Source organism: Lepisma saccharinum, chromosome 23, assembly GCF_977018435.1.
Source record: "Lepisma saccharinum chromosome 23, izLepSacc3.1, whole genome shotgun sequence".
In the NCBI taxonomy this organism is placed as follows: Eukaryota; Metazoa; Arthropoda; class Insecta; order Zygentoma; family Lepismatidae; genus Lepisma; species Lepisma saccharinum.
Window position 1 is genome coordinate 46,817,807 of NC_139251.1, and position 20,096 is coordinate 46,837,902.

Here is a 20,096-nt window from a genome sequence, read left to right on the forward strand (position 1 = left end):
CCATGACTTATGCTCTACCAGGTCTCACTTATCGCGCAAAACGTGAGCAACACTGTGTTCTGACGTCATGGGAGAGAACTTTTTAATTTTAGGCTAAATGCCTACTGTACGTTGCTATGTTAGGCTAGCTAGGTTTAGTTCTCTTAGCCTAAATAATAATTTTGTCATTGTATTTATGCTAATGGAACCTAACCTAACCTCGTAAACATTTCTCATCTGACGTCAGAACACAATGGTTGCAAGAGTGAAGTGAAATAAGGAAGACCCATGCCCCGTGTTTGTGTAACAAGTATCGAGTTGATATTTTTTTTTCTTGGCATGCTGTTTCAGAATTACTCGTATGGTAATATATCAACAGGAGTGAAAAGGTGGTAATACAGATCGTCAAGAAGGAGAAATTGCATTAGCGATATACATTTGGCCATGTCGTCAATAGAGTCCAAGCATGTACTACATAGTGGTTATTTTCATCCGGTTCTTCGAAGTTGGCAGTGTATCAACACAGAGATATCGGCAAAAAATTTGATGTACCCTTTGTTTATCGTGTAAGTATTTTTTTTTCAATTAAGCTCATTTTGTGCAAACTATTTTGAGTGCTACTGGGCCCAAGTTCCGGTTGTTTAATTCCGAACTAATCATGGTACACATGCATTTTTTATATGGTCCCATTCTATTTATGTCTATTAACACATCTGTCAGATACTTACTAATTATTTACTGCATCTTTTCTGAAGAAGAAACTGCTTCTTAGCCTTAAAAGAACATCATTAAATAGTTCCAACAACTGATCATGTAATATCTGGTCTCAACCCTTGCATGAAAATTTGCCAGAACTCAATGTCTCAGATAACCATAACCCAAGAACAGGTGGTCGCTTTAAAGCACTGGTGTTTTTTTATAAGCTACTTTTCAAATAATTTATCTGTTAAAATAATACTTAGTGAAACTTTCAACTGTGCTTTATGAAGATTATGTTGTTTATGAATGTTTTCGGTTGTGAAGTAAAGTACGTTCATTACCTTACTGTGCAACAGAACAGGTCAAAGGCTTTTCACAAGTAAATTAGTACCCACCACAACAGCAGCTATAATTTTTCATCGTTAGAAATAAACTCAACCTTTTGTACCAAGGTGACATGACAATAATCACTTGTCGCTTCTGTCTGAAAGCTCACTCACAAACCAACCTGAAGAGTACTGGTTATACATAACATGTAAGTGATTTCATCTAAGTGAAAGATGTTGAAGTGATGGAAAAATTGCCATAAAATCAAATTTAAAGTTACGGTGAGCAAACAAATGTGCTAATGACTCCGGTGGCCCTCTGAGCCTGCCATTTGGGACCCCCCCCCCATATGCATATATATATATATATATTCATTTATACACTCGAAAAATTATGAAATCGCCTTGAAAACAATTCGCCTTTATGCAGGAGTGGATGGGGAGATTTTGTAAAATTTAAGGGGGTGGGACACACATTTCAGACCCAATAAAAATGAATCTTTATTGTGATACAACAATGTGGCAAGGTTTATGTTATGATTATTGTCATGTGTCATGAGTAGCAAGAAATTCATTACTTTCATATCACTTTAAACTTTATTAAATTTAATTACCCTGATTTTTCTAATTTACTTTTTTTTGTTTCTCTTGTCTGATTGTTTAGTCCATTGTTCTTTTTTTTTCTTGTATTCATTTCTTACATTTTTAGTAGGTAATTGTAAAAAAGTAAAGTGCTCCCCTGTTGCACCACCCCATGAAGGCATATAGTGAACATGGAGTTGGGGCCCCACACTTTCTTGATGTTTGCCAAAGGTGGGCGTGATTAGATCAGCACCATGCCCCTGGCTGCCTGTACCCCCCAGTTTCCTCCAGGTACCCACTTTATATGATGCTGGATGGGCGCCAGAGCCACTTGAACAGGTTGGAAAAGTCCCAGTTCTCCTCTGCCAGGAATTGAACCCGGTCCTCTCACATGGTAGTCAGATGCCCTAATGACCGAGCTACCACGGCTACATGGTAGAATTTATTTAACATATCTCATGTAATGCACAGGAAGTAATACATGTCCTCTTTTCTTTTTCCAGTGAGGAACCTGATGCCATTCAGGAAGTGAAAAGTATGCCTGGTGTCAATAGGTATGGAGTAAATAGGTTGGAAGATGCCTTGAAACCTCTTGTGAACAAAGGCCTACAATCTGTTCTTGTGTTTGGAGTGGCTGAAACTCTTCCAAAGGTAGTGTATTGGACATTATACTTCTGTCAATAATATTGCTATGTTATTTATGTGAAATTAGAAGCACCATTGATTGAAAATAATAGTAAATTCATGATCTTTTATTTGAACTATAAATGAAAGGAAAAGCTGGCAACTGGGTCAATCCACAATATATGATCCACCAGTCATTGCTCAACCACTTCTTTATTTATTTTGTATGATTACATCTGTGAATCTAATAATCGAAAACTGATGTTTTTTTTTTTACTGTGTGTGGTTTATACCTGGTGGCCACTGTGGTTCAGTTGCAGACCTTTATATCTGAACTGGTAACGCTTAGATCCCTGAAACAAGAAGCATTTCTTTAAGTTAAATGACAACATTTTGCGTAAGTCAATGTGCCATATTTGAAATAAAAAATCAGGACATCACTCTCAAAGTAAGGGTGGGCCAATAATGACAATAACGATGCCACTGGATCAGTATGAATAACTAGATGAATTAGTCACCCCCGAGTCAACAGCATTTCCAGCCCTTTCACCTGATGTCTTAGTTTGAGAACTATTTTGTGCAAGGGGAGGTTTCAGATTTCCTTTTGTGTTGTGTTGAGATTTTGCATAATTAGTTTGTAAAACATCAACACGAGATTCTATATGTTGCAACCTGTTTTTACAATCAGTAATACATATACGTTCCAAAATGTACATTTTCCCTACCAGCAACTTCCAACGATGATAATCTATTATTAACATCAGTTATTTTGGATGAACATACTGTAAAGATTTATTATGTTCACTAATAAAATCTTTATTTGTTAAAATTTGTTGCCCTTGAACATCTTATTCTGCTCGGATTTGAGATATATTGCTATTTAAAATACTTCCCAAATGTTCATTTTTCTTGACACATTCAGAAGCTATTGAATCAAGTTGTCTAATCTTTGATTAACAGTATTAATTTATTGATGAACCAATTAAAATTTCGAAGTTAGATTACTATAAATGTCCAATTCTAATTGTTCAAAATGGGACTTAATATTCTTATTAAACTCTGCATATTGTTTGCTCTACCTGTAATTTCATATCCTGATTAGCAAGATCCATTCGTGTTTTTAGTTCATTAGATGGTTTTAACAGAGATTTAATTTCAGCATTAGACTGTTCTAACTGCGATTTCATTTCAGCATTAGACTGTTCTAGTTTCGTCTTGAGGTCTTCATTAGAAGCGACCATAAGTAATTGAATACTCTTAACAGTACTTAACTAGATAAGCTGGCAAACTAAAAAGATCATAATCTGGTTTGCAACCTTTACAATAATAATTTTCTAGTGTAGTCGAATAAATTGTCCAATGAGTGACTGTAAGTTTGAGACAAGATATATGATGCCATGACGAGCACTGTGTACACTGAATATACCTCAAATCATTGTCAGGATCATTACAACAAGATAATTTGTCGGGTTTTGTAGAACAAACATCATGTTCTGTAGTATTCATATTACTGGAAGCGACTACTTGATTACCAGCATCAGAGTAAGTAGTCATTGTATTAGCCTGAATGTTTGTTTCTTAACGCGAAGATTTAGATTTACTTTGTTTTAACTTATCAGCCATTGTGAACTTCACACGTATGACAATTTACGTAAGAAGTTACGTTATACAAGGCACACTGAAGATTGTGACGTAAGTCTTACTTCAGCAAATGACAAAAATTCTGTACCATTCAAACAGACATTCTTACCACAGTCAGAAGATTACACACTTCTTTCTTTTCCTTTTAGATACAAAGTCTTTTACACAGCACGGTGAGAGAAATATAACAATATATATAAAAACAAACTTGCATAAGTTAAAAACAACATTAATAACATTAGCTTTGAACATCATATTTAGGTCGTTCGGAAATGAATTGGACTGGCAACACTGCATTGTTGCAAATAATATCCGTCAAGTGAACTTTGTTTTGCTTAACGGTCAGACATAGGTCTACATTCCACCACAAGATGGGTCTGCTAGCGCCACTACCAGAGAATTGCTGACTCATAATGTGAACAGGTGTGAGTGAATATGTGGACAAGCTACGAAATGGAAGGTGATTCTCGTGGTTCCTGTTTAAAGAGGGTGTTTCGGCATCCGAAATTTATCGCCGACTTGTGGCTGTTTGTGGTGGGTCAGCACCTTCACGGAGTAGTGTTTCAGTGGGTTCAAAATTTCAAAAAGGGAAACGAAACTGTGGACAAAGGTGTCAGCAGTGGTCGCCCAAGGTCAACGCGTACCCCAGCAGCAATCCAAAGTGTTTCCAACTTGATTATGGGAGATCAACGTGTAACAGTTGAACAACTGCAACGTGAAACTGGTTTTGGGCAAGCAACTCTGCATGCAATCATTCATGAGGATCTGCAAATGAGGAAAATTTGTGCTCAGTGGATGCCTCGCGATCTGATGGATCAGCAGAAACAACAGCGAGTGGACGTGTGCAGAGAATTGTTGCGTCGTTACAACCAAGATAGAAAACATTTTTTCGGAAGACTGGTGACTGGCGACGAATATTGGTTCCTCTTCAAAACTCCAGAGAAAAAAAAGGCAATCCATGGAATGGAAACACACTGGAAGTCCACCGACTCTGACTCCCAAGAAGCAAATGGGTACAGTTTTCTGGGATGAAGATGGAATTTTGGTGGTGGACTGGCTTCCCACTACCCAAACTGTAAACAGCGACAGCTACTGTGAAACTCTACGAAAGCTGCAACGCAGAATTCAGCAGAGGCAGAAAGGAAAATGGGCTCTCGGGGTGATTCTTCAGCATGACAATGCGAAGCCGCATACGAGCTGCCAAACACAGGAGGCATTTGCAACAATGGGATTTACGGTGCTCCCACATCCTGCGTATTCACCAGATTTAGCCCCCTCGGATTATGCACTGTTCGAGAAAATGAAGGATGCATTGCGTGGTTGACACTTTCAATCTAATGAAGAACTCCAGACCGCTGTCCGTGAGTGGTGCAACTCTACTCCAAGAGATTGGTTCTCTGCAACCATCAGGAAACTTCCCGATAAATGGGAGTGGTGCATTGAGTCAGGGGGAGATTACTGGTAATGTACATCTTTGTATTGCAGGTAAAATATAACAAATTTAGGGATGGGTACTGATATAAAAGTTACCGATATTCTACTGATCTGATATAAAATTCTGAAGACCTGAGTGGTTCATTGACCTCCATAATTAATGTATGTTTCGAGGTGACTGCAGTGCAAAAGAAGCTGAATATTTAGAGATTTACTTTTTAAAAAGTAGGGTATGGAAAAATTGAAAGAAAATGGCAGAATTTTGCAGTAAATTATCAGATATGTATAGATATATCGGATCGGTAAATTTTACCGATACCAATTAATCTATCCCATCCCTAATACAGAAAACATCGTTAATCCGGACTAATAAATCTGACTCATTTAACGAAAGTCCGAATTAACTGAAATAACCTAAAAGAACAGTAGAAAACACGTTTATTATGGTGTATTTAAAGGGCATAGGCCTAAATACACTATACAGTACAGTAAAATGTAAAGCAATACTGTACATACAATGCAGTACGTACATACGCGATACCCATTCTCCCATGGACGTTGGATGTACGTATTCTTAGCCGTTACGGAGCAATTGACTTATAGCCACATTTAAAACCTTGCATTCTGCTCCCCCCCCCCCCGGTCTGGATTAAGCAAAGTCTGGCTTATTGGGGTCTGGATTAACGAGGTTTGTGCAACTTTTAATTGTTAGGATTTTCAAGAATTGGCATTGGCATCGCTGAGAATGAAGATGGATACCTATCTGTATTAGTGTCATTTGAGAGTGCTATCGTCTCAGCCGTAATTCAAAGAGCTGAATTGCATTATAGATCATCAGCATACAAACTTCCTTATTTTCAGACATGCTTGGGACTTAATGCTTTCTTTTTTTAAAAAAATTTTTCCAGGATGATTTTGGAACACATGCCGATTCGTCCTCTAATCCTGTGATGCAAGCTGTCCCCAAGATAAGGAAATTGTTCCCTGATTTAGTTGTTGCCTGTGATGTAAGTTTTCAAATTTTTCCTCTTCTTTTGAACAATCATTAAAAATGCTTTTGCATCTAGGAATGATTACAGGAAGTGTGTTTTCCTTAAAGCAGTACATAATCCAATTATGAATTAGCCTAAAATTCATAATTTATTGATTTGGTTTATTTTAATTCACTTTTGTACCACTTTTGACTAATCACAAAGATAATGTGTAGAAGTCGCTAGAGGGACACTCGCAATGAATACCCAGGCTGGGATTCGACCTGAGACCACTGGCATTGTAGCATGCTGTGCTTAGCACTTTGCCGTGGAGGTCAGCTAAAATTCATAAAAAAACAAGTTTGATTAATCTGCTATAGCCATAAACAAACTTTAATTAAAAATTTGTTTTTGTTCTATAAATACATGTAGATTACAAATTACATTCCTGTACTGAATGAATTAGAAACAGGACAAATTTCTTAATGAAAGTGAAATGTTCCATTATAAATTTATTTACATTTGTATTTTACTGTACTGAACTAAAAATTATAACATACTAGAAGACAAAAATAAGATTATTAATTTTAAAACATTTTTATTCCATAGGTTTGTCTATGTGCGTACACATCACATGGCCACTGTGGAATTCTTAACTCAGATGGAACGATTAATAATGATGCAAGCATTAAAAGGTTAGCGCAACAGGCACTGTCATATGCAAAAGCAGGTAAACATTTTCTTAAATTTTTATTTGACATTTTTACTTTTCTTTCAGGTTTTGTTACACTTATTACACAAAATAAACATTTTCCTTCTAATAGTATTAAGTTTATTTCTGTGTAAAGTAACCCGTTTTTGCTTCTCAAATTTTTACAGCAAAAATGATCAAACTCTCAGGATAATTTAGACTTCAGAAATATATACCTTACCTTACCCCATGTTGCTACAGTCCTTGAAGGGCCTTGGGCCCTAATGACCTTAGTCCATTCTTCTCTGTTTGCAGCCTTTTGTCTCCATCGCCTCACTCCTAACTGCCTTGGATCTGCCTCTGCATCATCCAGCCACCTCTTCCTGGAACGCCCCTTCATTCTTCTACCTCCTGGTTTTCCGCAGAAAATTTTCTTCGCTGCTCTGCTTTCCAGACTTCAGAAATACTGTCCATAAATAAACTCTTAATTCCATTTTTAAGAGTTTTTTGCATTTTTCGGTTCATTTTGCATCATTTTCTGACAAAACATGGTAGAAAAATGTACCTCACACCTTTCAAAAACAGGAAAATGAGCATTAGGAGGTGTTACTCACATTTCATGTTTATGTCAAGATTGAAATATTCATGTATCTGATCAGTCATCCTAATTTGTCCCAAAATTTTACAATGGGAAGGTACTTTGAGGTATTCAACTTCAAACCACTATTAATTATTGTTTTTTTTTAACTTATATTGTTTCACACATGCAGGTGCCCACATCGTAGCTCCATCAGATATGATGGATGGAAGAATAAAAGCAATTAAGGATGCTTTAATTGGCAGTGGTCTTGGTAACAAAGTGAGCTTATTGTCGTATGCTGTGAAATTCGCCTCTGGGTTTTACGGTCCATTCCGTGATGCTGCTAAATCAGCTCCAGCATTTGGTGACAGGAGATGTTACCAGTTGCCACCTGGGAGTGCAGGACTGGCTACGAGAGCAGCTGTAGGTATCGTATTTAGTATGTCTGGAAATATTTTTCAAGTGTGTCTTCATTTTCCCCCATCCTAAGTTGATGAATTGAAAACATTCTTTGTTTTCATAATCACTTGTATCAAGTTTCATTCATTAATTGGCTATGTCAGGGGTTTTCAACCTTTTTGGTCCTGCACCCCCCTTTGCATCCTCAAATTAATTGAGAACCTCTGGGCTATGTAATGATTCAACCAAAACTCTTTCATCGAGACATACAAGTTTATTTTACCTGTTGTTGCAAGACGATGACTAGGGAAGAGATTTTAAAGTGCAGAACCTTTCCAAAAATATAGCTGTTTTCATACCGATTGTGTGAGATATGTATTTTAAGACATGAAATCAAGTAAAATGAACACACTTTGTTGCACCTTTTCTTGAGACCTTTATCCCCTTTTTTTGATGCTTCAGCACCTTTATCCTTCCTTTTCTTTCATGTTTGGTAAAAAAATTGACAGAAAAATAAACGAGTTTTCACTCATCTTGAGCAGCTACATAAAATCGTATAGTCTCATTTTGTAGAGCAGAACAAGAGCAATAAAAACAGTAAACCATACATCGGCTCCTTTTTCTTTTCAAACTTCTTAACGACAAATTGGATTCTTCCTCTCTGCTTTCAAAAATAGCTTTCTATGTCCCCCATCCAAAGTTGCGATCAAGAGCACCTGTACAAAATCCTCAGAAATGGCTCCCCTGCGAAGAATGTGTAGCTTGCATAATGAATGGTTAGAGAGGGGCGTACACTTTGACACATTTGCTAAATTTTCTGAGTATAAGCGCCATTTAATGGACAACATTCTTACTTTATCCACGGTAATGTATAAGGCTGATATATGTAACCTCTATATGTATTTTTTTTTATATCTGAAAATATGTATAAATCCTCAAATGTAAGACATTTACTGTGCACTGTAAAAGGGCAGATGCCCGTTGTGCGCAGGATAATAAATTTAAAAAATGATATAATATAATCATTACAGCCCCAATAGTTCCAAAGATAATGTAGCAAAACCCATAGAAAAATAAAAAGACTATTCTATTCTAAACTTCAACAAAACCTATTCGGCAGAACCAAAGTTCTCTATGCAGTCCACATGCATTATATGCAGAGGGTGCAGAAAAAGAGAACATCGAATAAAGGCATTTTATCAGCACCTTTTTTGGAAACATTTTCAGAACCTTTTTTCCCCCCTTTCCCGAACATAATTTTGCACATTAAAATCCCTTCCCTACTGATGACATTGAAAGAGAGAGCATTTTGCATGACTGAATTTAAACGAACAAAGGCTGTTGCATCAGTGTGAAGGTCTCATGTGAGACCTTTTTTCTTCATTTCCTTGCATGACTGGTTGTTTACAACTTTTACCTAACTTGCTACAGCCTTCTTAATTTTCCCCCATTCTTTCTTAATAACAGTAGAATTTTTAATGCTCTTGTTTTTAGACTAGTACTATTTTTATATTGTATTAAAGTGATACACTGGAACCTACATTTTATGGTTTTTTTTGCTATGTTGGGACCATCAAGATTGAATGCAGGAAAATGTAAAATCCGGGAACATAAAATGATTGTTCCACTGTAAATTGTGATTTAATATAATAAAATCATTAATATAATTATTTTTATTAACAAATAGACTCCTCACAAAAGTTTGTAATATTGTTATGTTAGGCAATAGGTGATAGTAACGGTGCAACGAGAACATTCACCATACAGATATCATGTGTTATTGCATTCCAAGGCCGTGTCTATATTTCAAACTTTGCCCCTCACTGTATGAACTCATTTTCAGTGATCAGATTTTCACCTTTTTCCTGCTTTTTAAATGGAGAACGTCTTGCATTTGTGAAATGGACTTAACCTTTCTATTTACCATTCAGAGGTATGAAGAATATTGTTGTTTTAATCACAGAGGTGCATTTTGACATTTATGTTAAGTTTATGATATCATATGTTCCATTCTGCAGATAAACCACAGACGAACCTCAATTTTATGTTTGTTTTTATCTCACTTGACCAAGCGGATGAAAACCTAAAATGTAAGGAAACGTAAAATCTCAAAATTTTATGACATTGTACAGTATGGGGAGCATGAGAATTGAAAGATATGATGGAAGAAATTGTAAAACTGGGTCTCACTATATGTGCAATAATAGTGTCATATTCCGTAAACAGTGTCGAAAGTGAGAAGTGGGTAGTGCAGCTTGCTGTATCGAATCCTGCCCTGAACTTGGTTGTTATTCGTGCGATTCCCTTTCAGAATTTTCATCATTCTATTGCTCATTCTCATCTTTGCGATCAGCCAAAATTGGCAAAAAAGTAAAGTAAAGTAAAATAAACCAAATCAATTAATCAGTGTCAAAAATGCAAAAAGTTTTACATAAATGTATTTACTTTCAGCTACGTGATGTTGAAGAAGGTTGTGATATGCTCATGGTAAAACCAGGCTTAGCATATTTGGATATTGTAAGGCAAACCAAAGATAGGCATCCAGAATATCCACTGTTTATTTATCAGGTAAGAGACTTATCTTGTCCATTAATATTACTTAACAAATGGAAAATAATGGCACACTTATTATCATTTCTGTAGTATGATTGATTGGTTTACATTGATTTTGAAATACGTAATCATTATGAAGACTCATATCATTAGTCTTATACAAAGTGCAAAGCCTGCTGGATAATTTTTTGTCAGTTATGGAAAGTCTGCATTAGGAATGGGCAAATAAATCTGCCATTCAAATGTTTGTGTAACTAGATTATCTGAACAGTATGTGGGTACTTTATGGATATGTATTGCTATTAAGATTATGATTCTACTCTTAAAGATTCAGCGACTCTGTTATGGGGAGGGTTTGGTGGAGTATACTAAATAATAATAATAATAAAAAAAACATTTAAAAAGAGAGCAACGCTTTATGCTGCCATACATAGACCCTATGCTATGTGTGGTGTTCCGTGGACAATAACAGGTATCCCTTGGGAGACCTGTTAACCAACAGACGAACTTTAGTCTAAAATCTAAAAACTGTAGGTAGAGGAGGCTTTAGTAGACTTACCGTTCACTTCAATGACATCAGGTCGATCACATTTATTCAATAAAGAACATAAACCTGTCGCATGGCCCCCAACAAACATGGACATCTTCACTGTTACACAAAGAACACAAAAATAAATGTACAAAAGACTTGGTACTTACAGATCAGCCAATTTCACACAATACGCTTCATACCTGGGGGCCACACACTTTTTCACAACACAAGCCACATCCCGACACCTGGCAATTTATGGGGCTTACAAGACAAAAGAATGGGTAATTCCTGCTTTCTTGAGGTAATAAAGGCTTTGGGGAGTGATGGATGCACTTTCCAGGCTTTTCATGGAAGGTTTGCTGGATACAACCATGGATGGTCATGAATTTTTAATGGATGTTCCTATGACGCCTTCTTGCCAACCATGTGGTCTGGATTTCCCACATTGGGTATGGGACACAGATTTCGGAACATTGGCAAAAATTGCTATTATAACCTTAAAAGAGGCCTTGGCTACCATATCTCGTGTGATAAACCCCCATTCAGGTCCATATTTAACTTATATGGGCCTTGGATGCCTATTTCCTATTGTTCACTGCCCACGTGGCCATTAACACACTGGTTTTGGCCAGCAACACAACACCTGACCTGCTCTCAGGCAGCCACAAAACACAAGTGAGCTTGAACGGCAAGCTCAGAACATAATAGGCAATCTGACTGCCTCCTGTGATGTCACAGCCTTGAAAGCCTCTCATTGGCCCACTGGGGTCACCTGTGGCTTTTCCTGGTCTGTTGAGGTTCCAATTCCTTCCACCAGATGGCAGAGTTATCAAGTGATTGAAAAATGTAAACAAAGGTGTTTTTTCACCTGTTCTGGATTATTTATGCCAGATAATTGCAAATGATTTGACTTTTCATAAATTAGGCATTATTTTACCTATGCACAAATGTTATCTTTTATATTTAATAAAAAAAATAAGGGATTTAGCAAATATATGATTTGGAGCACATAGCTTTTTGTATTCAAGATGGCTGCTGTCTGCCTAAAAATTGTTATTTCCTAATAAATAAAGCCTTTCTATCCCTCCCATGGGTGTAGCAAATGGTTTGTAAACATTACCCATGATGCTAATTGGGGGGAAAGTATATGCATTTGGGAAATAGCTCTGACAAGCCTTTTCTGATTTAACCTAATATCCTTTGCACTTAGATTGGGTCTGTGGGTATTTGTGTGTGGGCATGTATGCTCAATCCTTGATTGGTCATAACAGATATTTTGAAATCCAATCATCTCTAGTCTGCATGCTTACTTTATTTTAGATTTTACACCTACAGGTGCCTTGCAAATTGCCTTTTGGATTCTGGTCGGCTCTTAAGATTTGTTTCTCTCTCAAAAGTTAATGCCATGGTGATCTAGTAAGTAGGGTAATGTAATGCTCTAGGGCTCACCTAGCTTTTCAATTGGTATCAAGATGGCTAGAGCTTGGTGCTGATCACTCAACTCCATGGGTCTGCAATCTCCTTAGTGCCTTGATGGCATGCTACACAGGGGAGCCTTAACAGGAGTCAAGGGTAAGATCAATATATCAATTGCATGATTAGTACAAGAATGGTATGTATGTTTTAAGTCCACTTTATGTACAGTAAGTCTAATTGGGACTGGACCTACAGTGGGATTCGAACCGCTATGTACCTCTACCGGGTATCGAACCCGGAACCCCTTGATTACATGCCATTTGGGAGGCCCAGTACAAGAATGGTCTCCTTCAACCTGTTCATATTTGATTACAAGAAACGATATATGCTAGTACACAGCCGTCAATATTCTGTATATAAATTTGCTAATTTTATGATTTCAGGTTTCTGGAGAATATGCAATGCTGCTGCATGCTGCACAGGCAGGATCCTTTGACCTGAAGACTGTTGTGATGGAAGTACTGCAATCAATGCGACGTGCAGGTCAGTGCCATTGATTCAAATATTACTAAACATGTGGCAGTAAATAAAGCATCTCCTTTCTGCGTAGAAAATAAAATAGAATTATCGCGATCCTTTTACTTTGTTAGTGTCGTTATCAGGACAATCTATCTGACAGACAGAATATTATTGCAAGTTAAGTTATTTAGAAGTTGATTACTTAAATTTTGAGTTTGAAATTCTTATACAATTAACTATTTCGAGTCTGAGTATATGTGAAATAGAAAGTGTAAACTCCTCACCTTAAATTAAATACTTCAGTTATATGTATACTGTTTAATTGAATTAGAATTTTTGGAAACATTGGAATCAGACAGACCCTTTGTGTTGTTATATCATGTGTGTGTGTTTGAAAGGCAGAAATAGAGAAAACATCTGTTCATATGTACCCTTGAATTTTTGGGAAGTTCATCTTGAAAACCAGGAATTATACTTGAATTTTGTCATGATCCTAGAGTGGCCACCCTGTTAAACTACTATTACAGACATTATATATTTGAGAGGATATAAGAATTAGTGCCAGCTCGGTGGCCAACGTAAGTGGTAGACTTTCAATCTTACCGCACCAGTTCCTGGGTTCAAGTCGTGGCCTTCACCTAGGTGTTATTTCTGAATGTCCCTTCACATATTTCATCTGATCATCACTCACTCACATCATCGTAATGAGCCAAAAGTTACAGAAAAGAGACAACAAGAAAACATTGAGTATGAGGATATCAAAAATCAAACACAAATTTATATTCTTGATGATATTAACAGCATATCATGTGAGGTTATATGTTTATCATATTTGTTGAAATTTTCTCATCTTTTAAGTACCATATTTTTACTTTATTTTTCACCCTATTTTCTAGGAGCAGATGTGATCATATCATATTTCACTCCACAAGTTTTGGACTGGCTAGCAGAAAACCGGTAGATAATTGAAGTATGTGGAAATAATACAGTTGTGGTTTTCAAGTGGCTGGAAAATGATGTGGATACATTGTAGTGCCTTTTTTTTTTAAATGCACAGTAAAAACATAACAGAAATCAAAGTGTTTGTAAACAATGTGGTATTGGGTTACAATTGATGATGCATTTAAATAGAATTCATAAGTACAAGAAGCATATATTTTTCTATAGGGGTTATATGGTTGTAGGGTTACAAGAAAACTTGACTGACTTCTGTATGCAAATTTTGTTGCAACATTTTTCCATGATAAAATATGTAGGGGAAGAGGGCTGTGTGCTTATGCTAAAATGTATCATGTTATGCAAAGCATGACTAATTTTTGCTGTACGTAAAGTAGCTCAGGAAAGCTGTGTGTATTTATCTACCTGTTATTCTTAATGAATGTGCAGTTTGTAGGAAATACTAGGAATGGCAATATCGATAATGATCCAAAATGAAATTCCAAGTGGTCTTTGAAGAACCTGAATGGTATATTAAACTCCTTAAGAAATGTGTTTTCCAGGTGACTACAGTGCAAATGAAATTGCATATTTAGACATTTACTTTTTTAAAAAGTAGGTAGTGGTGATTATCAATAAAAATTATAACAAAATGGGTGAATTTTACACTAAATTATAAGATATTTATATACATACATACAGATACACTGATATGCCTCTATTGGCCGATACCGATTAATCTGTCCCATCCCTAGGAAATACTAAATTTTTAGTGTTTGTTATGCAGAGACCTTTGTTTATATTGAAATACATTACCTGTTAAAGTTTCCAGCTTTTTTGTCATCCTCTTTCCACCCTGAAGTTGGACTTGTTCAGTCATCAAATTATGAAGACAGAATGTTGACTACATTTTTCAGGTAATCATGTTGTAAAAGACTTTAAATTCTGCAAAATTTTATCGCAGGTTTCAGCTGAGACTATGAAGTGTTTTGTGCAAGAACATGGAAAATTCAGAAGCTTAGAATCGATGTTCCACTGGAATAAATATTCTTGAAACGATGATGATATTCTTGGTTCAAGATAATAATGTGTGAGTACGATGCACAGGACATACGGTTCAGCACAGGTCCATTTGCCTGTGGTTCCACTATATTGTTGTAATCCCGTTTTACCTGGGATCTGAGGTCACAGGGAAGTTTCAATTATATATTTAGGTAGAGCTTAATTGTATCTGTTGGCTGAACCTGCTCCGATTAGGAGGGTAGAGATATGGAAAGTTGATGTAAAGGTTATTTACGCTTGTTCATACCTGGTAGGTGTGTGATATTCTTGTCCTGATGCTTCTTGCAGACCGAATCGTGACATATGCCAAGGTTCTATCCTTCGACCCTTGGCTCACCAAACCGAGCAATCCCTTGCGCCTTGTAGCATGCTAGGCAGCCGTAACTCCGTGTTCCGTCGTCGTAGTTCAGTAGTGTTAATGTGTTGTAAAGTAATCAGAGACTAATTATCCATGTGAGCGTCGATGATAAAAGTAATCCAAAAGAGAGCGAGCTCCGGGAGTGAGCTTGCTTTTATAATCTTAGGCTTCGAAAGGTTAGCGCATTCTTGGGATCACCCGCTGGTCGGACAATTCCAGGAAATAAACAAGCGTGAATATTACCATGACGAGGTTTTCTCGATTTAATAATCTCCATATCTCTACATTCCCCTTGTTGAGTTAATCGAACCAATCTGTGATGGTCGACCACTTCTCCGGAGGAGGTTATATTTAAAAATTAGCATTTATTAACATATCAGAAAAAAAACCCGTAGAAAACCAATACATCAATCCATTCACCATAAGATTCACATCACCATAAAAAAAATTGAGATCACCAAAATAGTCATATCATCAAAAAAAATCGTAGCACCAAACACCGTTGAAAAAAAAATTAAAACTGTAGGTCAAAGCCTCTTGTGTACTCACAGAGTACGAGCATCAATAACGAAGTCTTGAGGCATGGATAAAAAAATAATCATATAGGTTGGACACTGAACTAGTTTTGAATTAACGATGACAACACGATAACAGAAAAACACATGTCAGCACACTGTGAAGGAACGCCGCATAACGCACGTGGTTTTATTGACTGTGTGCGGAGTTCAAAGTACACACTGAATAACTCACACGAGGTTGGGTGGGGCATTGAGGTAAAGTTACCATGGCAACGCTGTAGACTGCACGGTGCTATTGGCCGAGTGTAATCTGTAGTAGACGAAAAAAAACACAAAACAGAGAGACTTATCTTTAATCCACTAAAAGTATGGGCAGCACCCATGGTCACAACCCTGGCACTGTAAATGACATATTTGTGTACTAAATGTGTGTGCCTAACGGTAGTTGATGGAGGCTGATCACTGGAACACACTTTCAGCCGATGAAAAACGACAATGCGTATCATGTGATGGCAGAAAACAAGGGCAACACAACACGCTCTCAGTGGGAGGGGCTTTGCCGATGTAGATCGCCGTGACGTCATGAAAGGGCAGTCTGTAATTCATGCCTACAATGGCGGTTCGGGTCGGTAGACGTCCTGAGTAAAGTGCTCCACAGCTGGGTCGCGGCCTGGAAGATGGGAAAAGCCGCCAAATGGTCCAGACAGGATTGGGTCCTTTGGTGCTGGAAGTCCACAAGATCGTCGTCGTTCTCTGCGATGAGCCTAGATCTCTCGCTCGGAAGCACAGGCAGGAGGTCGTCACGATGAATCCATCCGGTAGCATTCGGGGCGATGAGAATGAAACAAGCGCAAAAAGGGAAAAATTAGGAAAAATGTAAAAGGTAGTGGAGCAGAGTTATAATAAATGATGGCGGGTGATAAAGTCGACAGAAAAAGGACTTTCATATAAAACTTGGGAATTATTTTGGGGGGAAGGGGAGGTAATATCTGATCGTAGTGACGGCAATGGGGCGTTGTTGCTTATATGACGTAGAGTTTTTAAGGGGACCTGTTTATGAGTGACAGGTTTACATGAGGGAAGTTCGCCGGGGGGGAATAGGTGGAACAACCGGAATAGGGGCCGGGGGTGGCGGTGGCTTCACTTGAGGTGCCGGAAGTCGGCGTCCTTTCGAAAGAATGGTGGTACATTGAGTTGGAGTATTTATTTGGTTCGTACCAGAGGTGAAAGGGGTCGGGGGAAGAGGGGGTGGTGTGGGAATGACTGTTGTCTCCGGGGCATGCGAAATTGATTGTAAAGCAATCGGGGCACTGATGGAAGGTTGCTCTAATCGTTTTTGGGGTGTTGTGACACGTGATTTGGGGAACAACAGCAAGATATAATTAATAATACCAATAAAATAAGTATGCCGAGAAGAGCTATCACGATGAATGCGATAATAGCATAATGAGCGGGAGACATCTTGTTGTAGGAGTCTGAAATGAGAAAAGAAAGGGGAGTTCAGCAATAATAGAACGAACTAAGTGATTACGAGACATTTCCTTCTGTAATATGTGTAAATGTCGTATATAAAAATAATTGCAAGAATTTTACGTGTCTTGTGGGCAAAGGATTAAGCGCCTTCGATTCACTGCTAACCAAAAAAAAAATTGAAAAAGAAGTGAAAAAGAGTAAGTAATATGTTTATAGAAACTTAATGGAAAAAAGAGTAGGTTTTAATTTCATGGGATATGAGCTATACCATGTTGTATGCTATCAATAATTGAACTATAAAATTAAAGGAGAGAGTGGGAACATTTGCCTAGATTTATTATATGCTTTGTTAAGATATTTAGTGCATTGCAGCTTTCAAAGAAGCAGTTCGCATTACACCTAAGCGTAAATAAAAAAAAATTGCTAAGGCCAAAAAGCCAATAAGTTCAGCAAGTTCTACGCAGTTCATTTGTTCTTTAAATCATTCATCTTGTTCTATCGTAGTTCTTTCTTTCTTTGTACCTTTTTTTTTCATTTGAGCGTATATGTACCAGCAAATGGGAAAAAAAAAGTTTGCTAGTTAGAATCATAAACGCGCTAAGTACTTATTAGTCAAATCAGCTAAGTGATATGTTCTGACTATTACTATGCGTATAATCGCAAAATATAAAATAACATTAAAATATCAGTAGAAATTAATTATTAGGCAAGAGATGTATTATAAATGTTCCGACGATTGAGATAGCATTCTGTAATCCTGGTCTTGTTAAAAATAAAAATAAGTTCGTTCTAGCGAAGAAGTGCAGTGCGAGCATGGGAAGTGAAGAAAGGGGGGGGGGGGTGGATGAGCGTGAGAAAATGCTGGATCATGGGATGTTAGCATGTGCAAAGTACGTAACGAGGAGGCTAAAGAGAGTGATAACGGAGTGGAGTGTTAATGAATGTTAGCGTATATGTTAGTGGGGTTTTTATGGCACTAGTCGTAGCGGGCTTTGAGTCTAGAAACAGTAAGAGTGTCAGTCTTTTGTTTACTCCTACAGTCGATGAAAGTAACTTCATAGGAATTCTCGTTAACTTTGCGAAGAATAGTTCCTTTATACTTATAAGAGGACGCAAAGGCTTTTGACACGCCTGGAGTCGGAGTGGCATCTAGAATCCACACATGTTGACCTGGTAAGTACTGTATTTGCCTAGAAGTGCGGTCTATGTACTTTTTCTGCTGTTTGTAACGCTTATTTAAGTTGTCGTGAGCGGTCTTACGTATGGATGTCAGGAGTTCAAGTCTCTGTGCGTTCGTCTGGGAGATATTGTCAGGTTTCGAAGGAAGGACTGCATCTGCTAAAATCCTTGGGTTGTATCCAAACAAAGTAAAATACGGGCTCTGGAGGGATCCAGAATGGATTGTAATGTTGTGGCTGAACGTCGCACTAGCTAAATAGTCACACCACGAAGCCTTTTTCTCTAACACAAAGACTCTAATAACTTTCTTTAAGTAACTAAATGAACTCTCAACTAACCCATTCGTGAAATGTGCACAAGTATCTACATATTTTAGTTGTACGCCTGTAATATCAGCTAACTCTCGTAAGAGTAAACTTGAATTGGGTGTTGAACGATCTAAATAGATCGTTTCCGGGATTCCATGGATTAGAAAGACTTTCTCAACTAAAGCTGTTGCTATGTTTTGTGCATCATGATCAACCAAAGGAGCTGTAATGACGTATCTTGTACAACTATCAACTACTGATAGAAAATATTTGTATTTGTGCGTTTTAGAAGAGACTAATGGTCCACAAACGTCAATATGAATTCGTTGGAAAGGAATTTGGGCTGGTTGAAATGTTTGTAGCGTATGTGGTTTAGAACCTTGTGGTTTCTTTGAGATCTGGCAAGGGATGCAATGTCGAACCTTATCGTACACAAATTTCTTCATATTAGGGAAAAAGTAGCGCATAAGCATTAAATTATATGACTTTTGTGCACCTTGGTGACTTCCATTCATTTTGTGTGCATGAATAAGATTCGTAATGCATGGGGAATACAAAGTCTATCCCGATAACCAGTTTTGATTTTATTAGTCCTGTATAAGACACCATTTTTGAGTACATAAGAATACGAAAGTTTCTCTAGCTTAGGATGACTAGCTTGATCTTTGTTTTCTAAACCGTCAATAATATCTCTTAAATAGGGGTCTTTACGTTGTTCTGAACTAATGTCAAAATCTGCTGCTTGTGCATGAAATACTTGATGAAAGAATAGTGCATCATCATCATCATCATCTTTCTTGTCATGATTAGTCTTTTCTATAGGGTTGTCTTTGGGAAGGACTACTGGATGCTGGGTCATAAGGGAAGCAGATGGGGTAAAAAGTACAGGCTTAGGGGTGTTAGGTGTCGTAGTGGTAAGTTTCAAATTGATATAAGTTTTTGATCGTGGACTTAACTGAATTGTGTTTGAAAGGGTAGCTTTTCCCTCATACACATTTACATTTTCAATTTGGGTGAATATGTCATGTGACAGCTGGTGATTCTTGTACTTTGACCTCAAAATACTATAATTTGGAGTACGTCCTAAATGATGAAGAGTTATTGTGTTGTCTTTTACCGACATTTCGCACCTCTGCGTTTCCTAAAAGGGGAGGGACATTTGTTGAATCTACAATTCTAAACGGGTGCGAATATTTATGCTTTCCAATTATGATAGGAAGAACTACAATTTCAGACACACTCAGTTTCGATCCGGACACACCTTGGATTGTATACTTGACCTTGTATGTTTTTCTTTCAGTAGGAAGGAGGTGGGA

The 20,096-nt window shown here is 37.4% G+C and overlaps 1 protein-coding gene across 1 annotated transcript; it reads left to right on the forward strand.

Annotated features, from left to right (window-relative positions):
• The first annotated feature begins 135 nt into the window (after positions 1 to 135).
• Pbgs (Porphobilinogen synthase) lies at positions 136 to 14,709 on the forward strand. The gene is made up of 8 exons (XM_083144570.1): positions 136 to 545; positions 2,090 to 2,237; positions 6,194 to 6,292; positions 6,866 to 6,986; positions 7,718 to 7,950; positions 10,378 to 10,494; positions 12,871 to 12,970; positions 13,843 to 14,709. The coding sequence occupies exons 1-8, from the start codon at positions 424 to 426 to the stop codon at positions 13,905 to 13,907; spliced, it is 1,005 nt and encodes a 334-aa protein (XP_083000696.1). The 5' UTR covers positions 136 to 423; the 3' UTR covers positions 13,908 to 14,709.
• Positions 14,710 to 20,096: the final 5,387 nt, after the last annotated feature.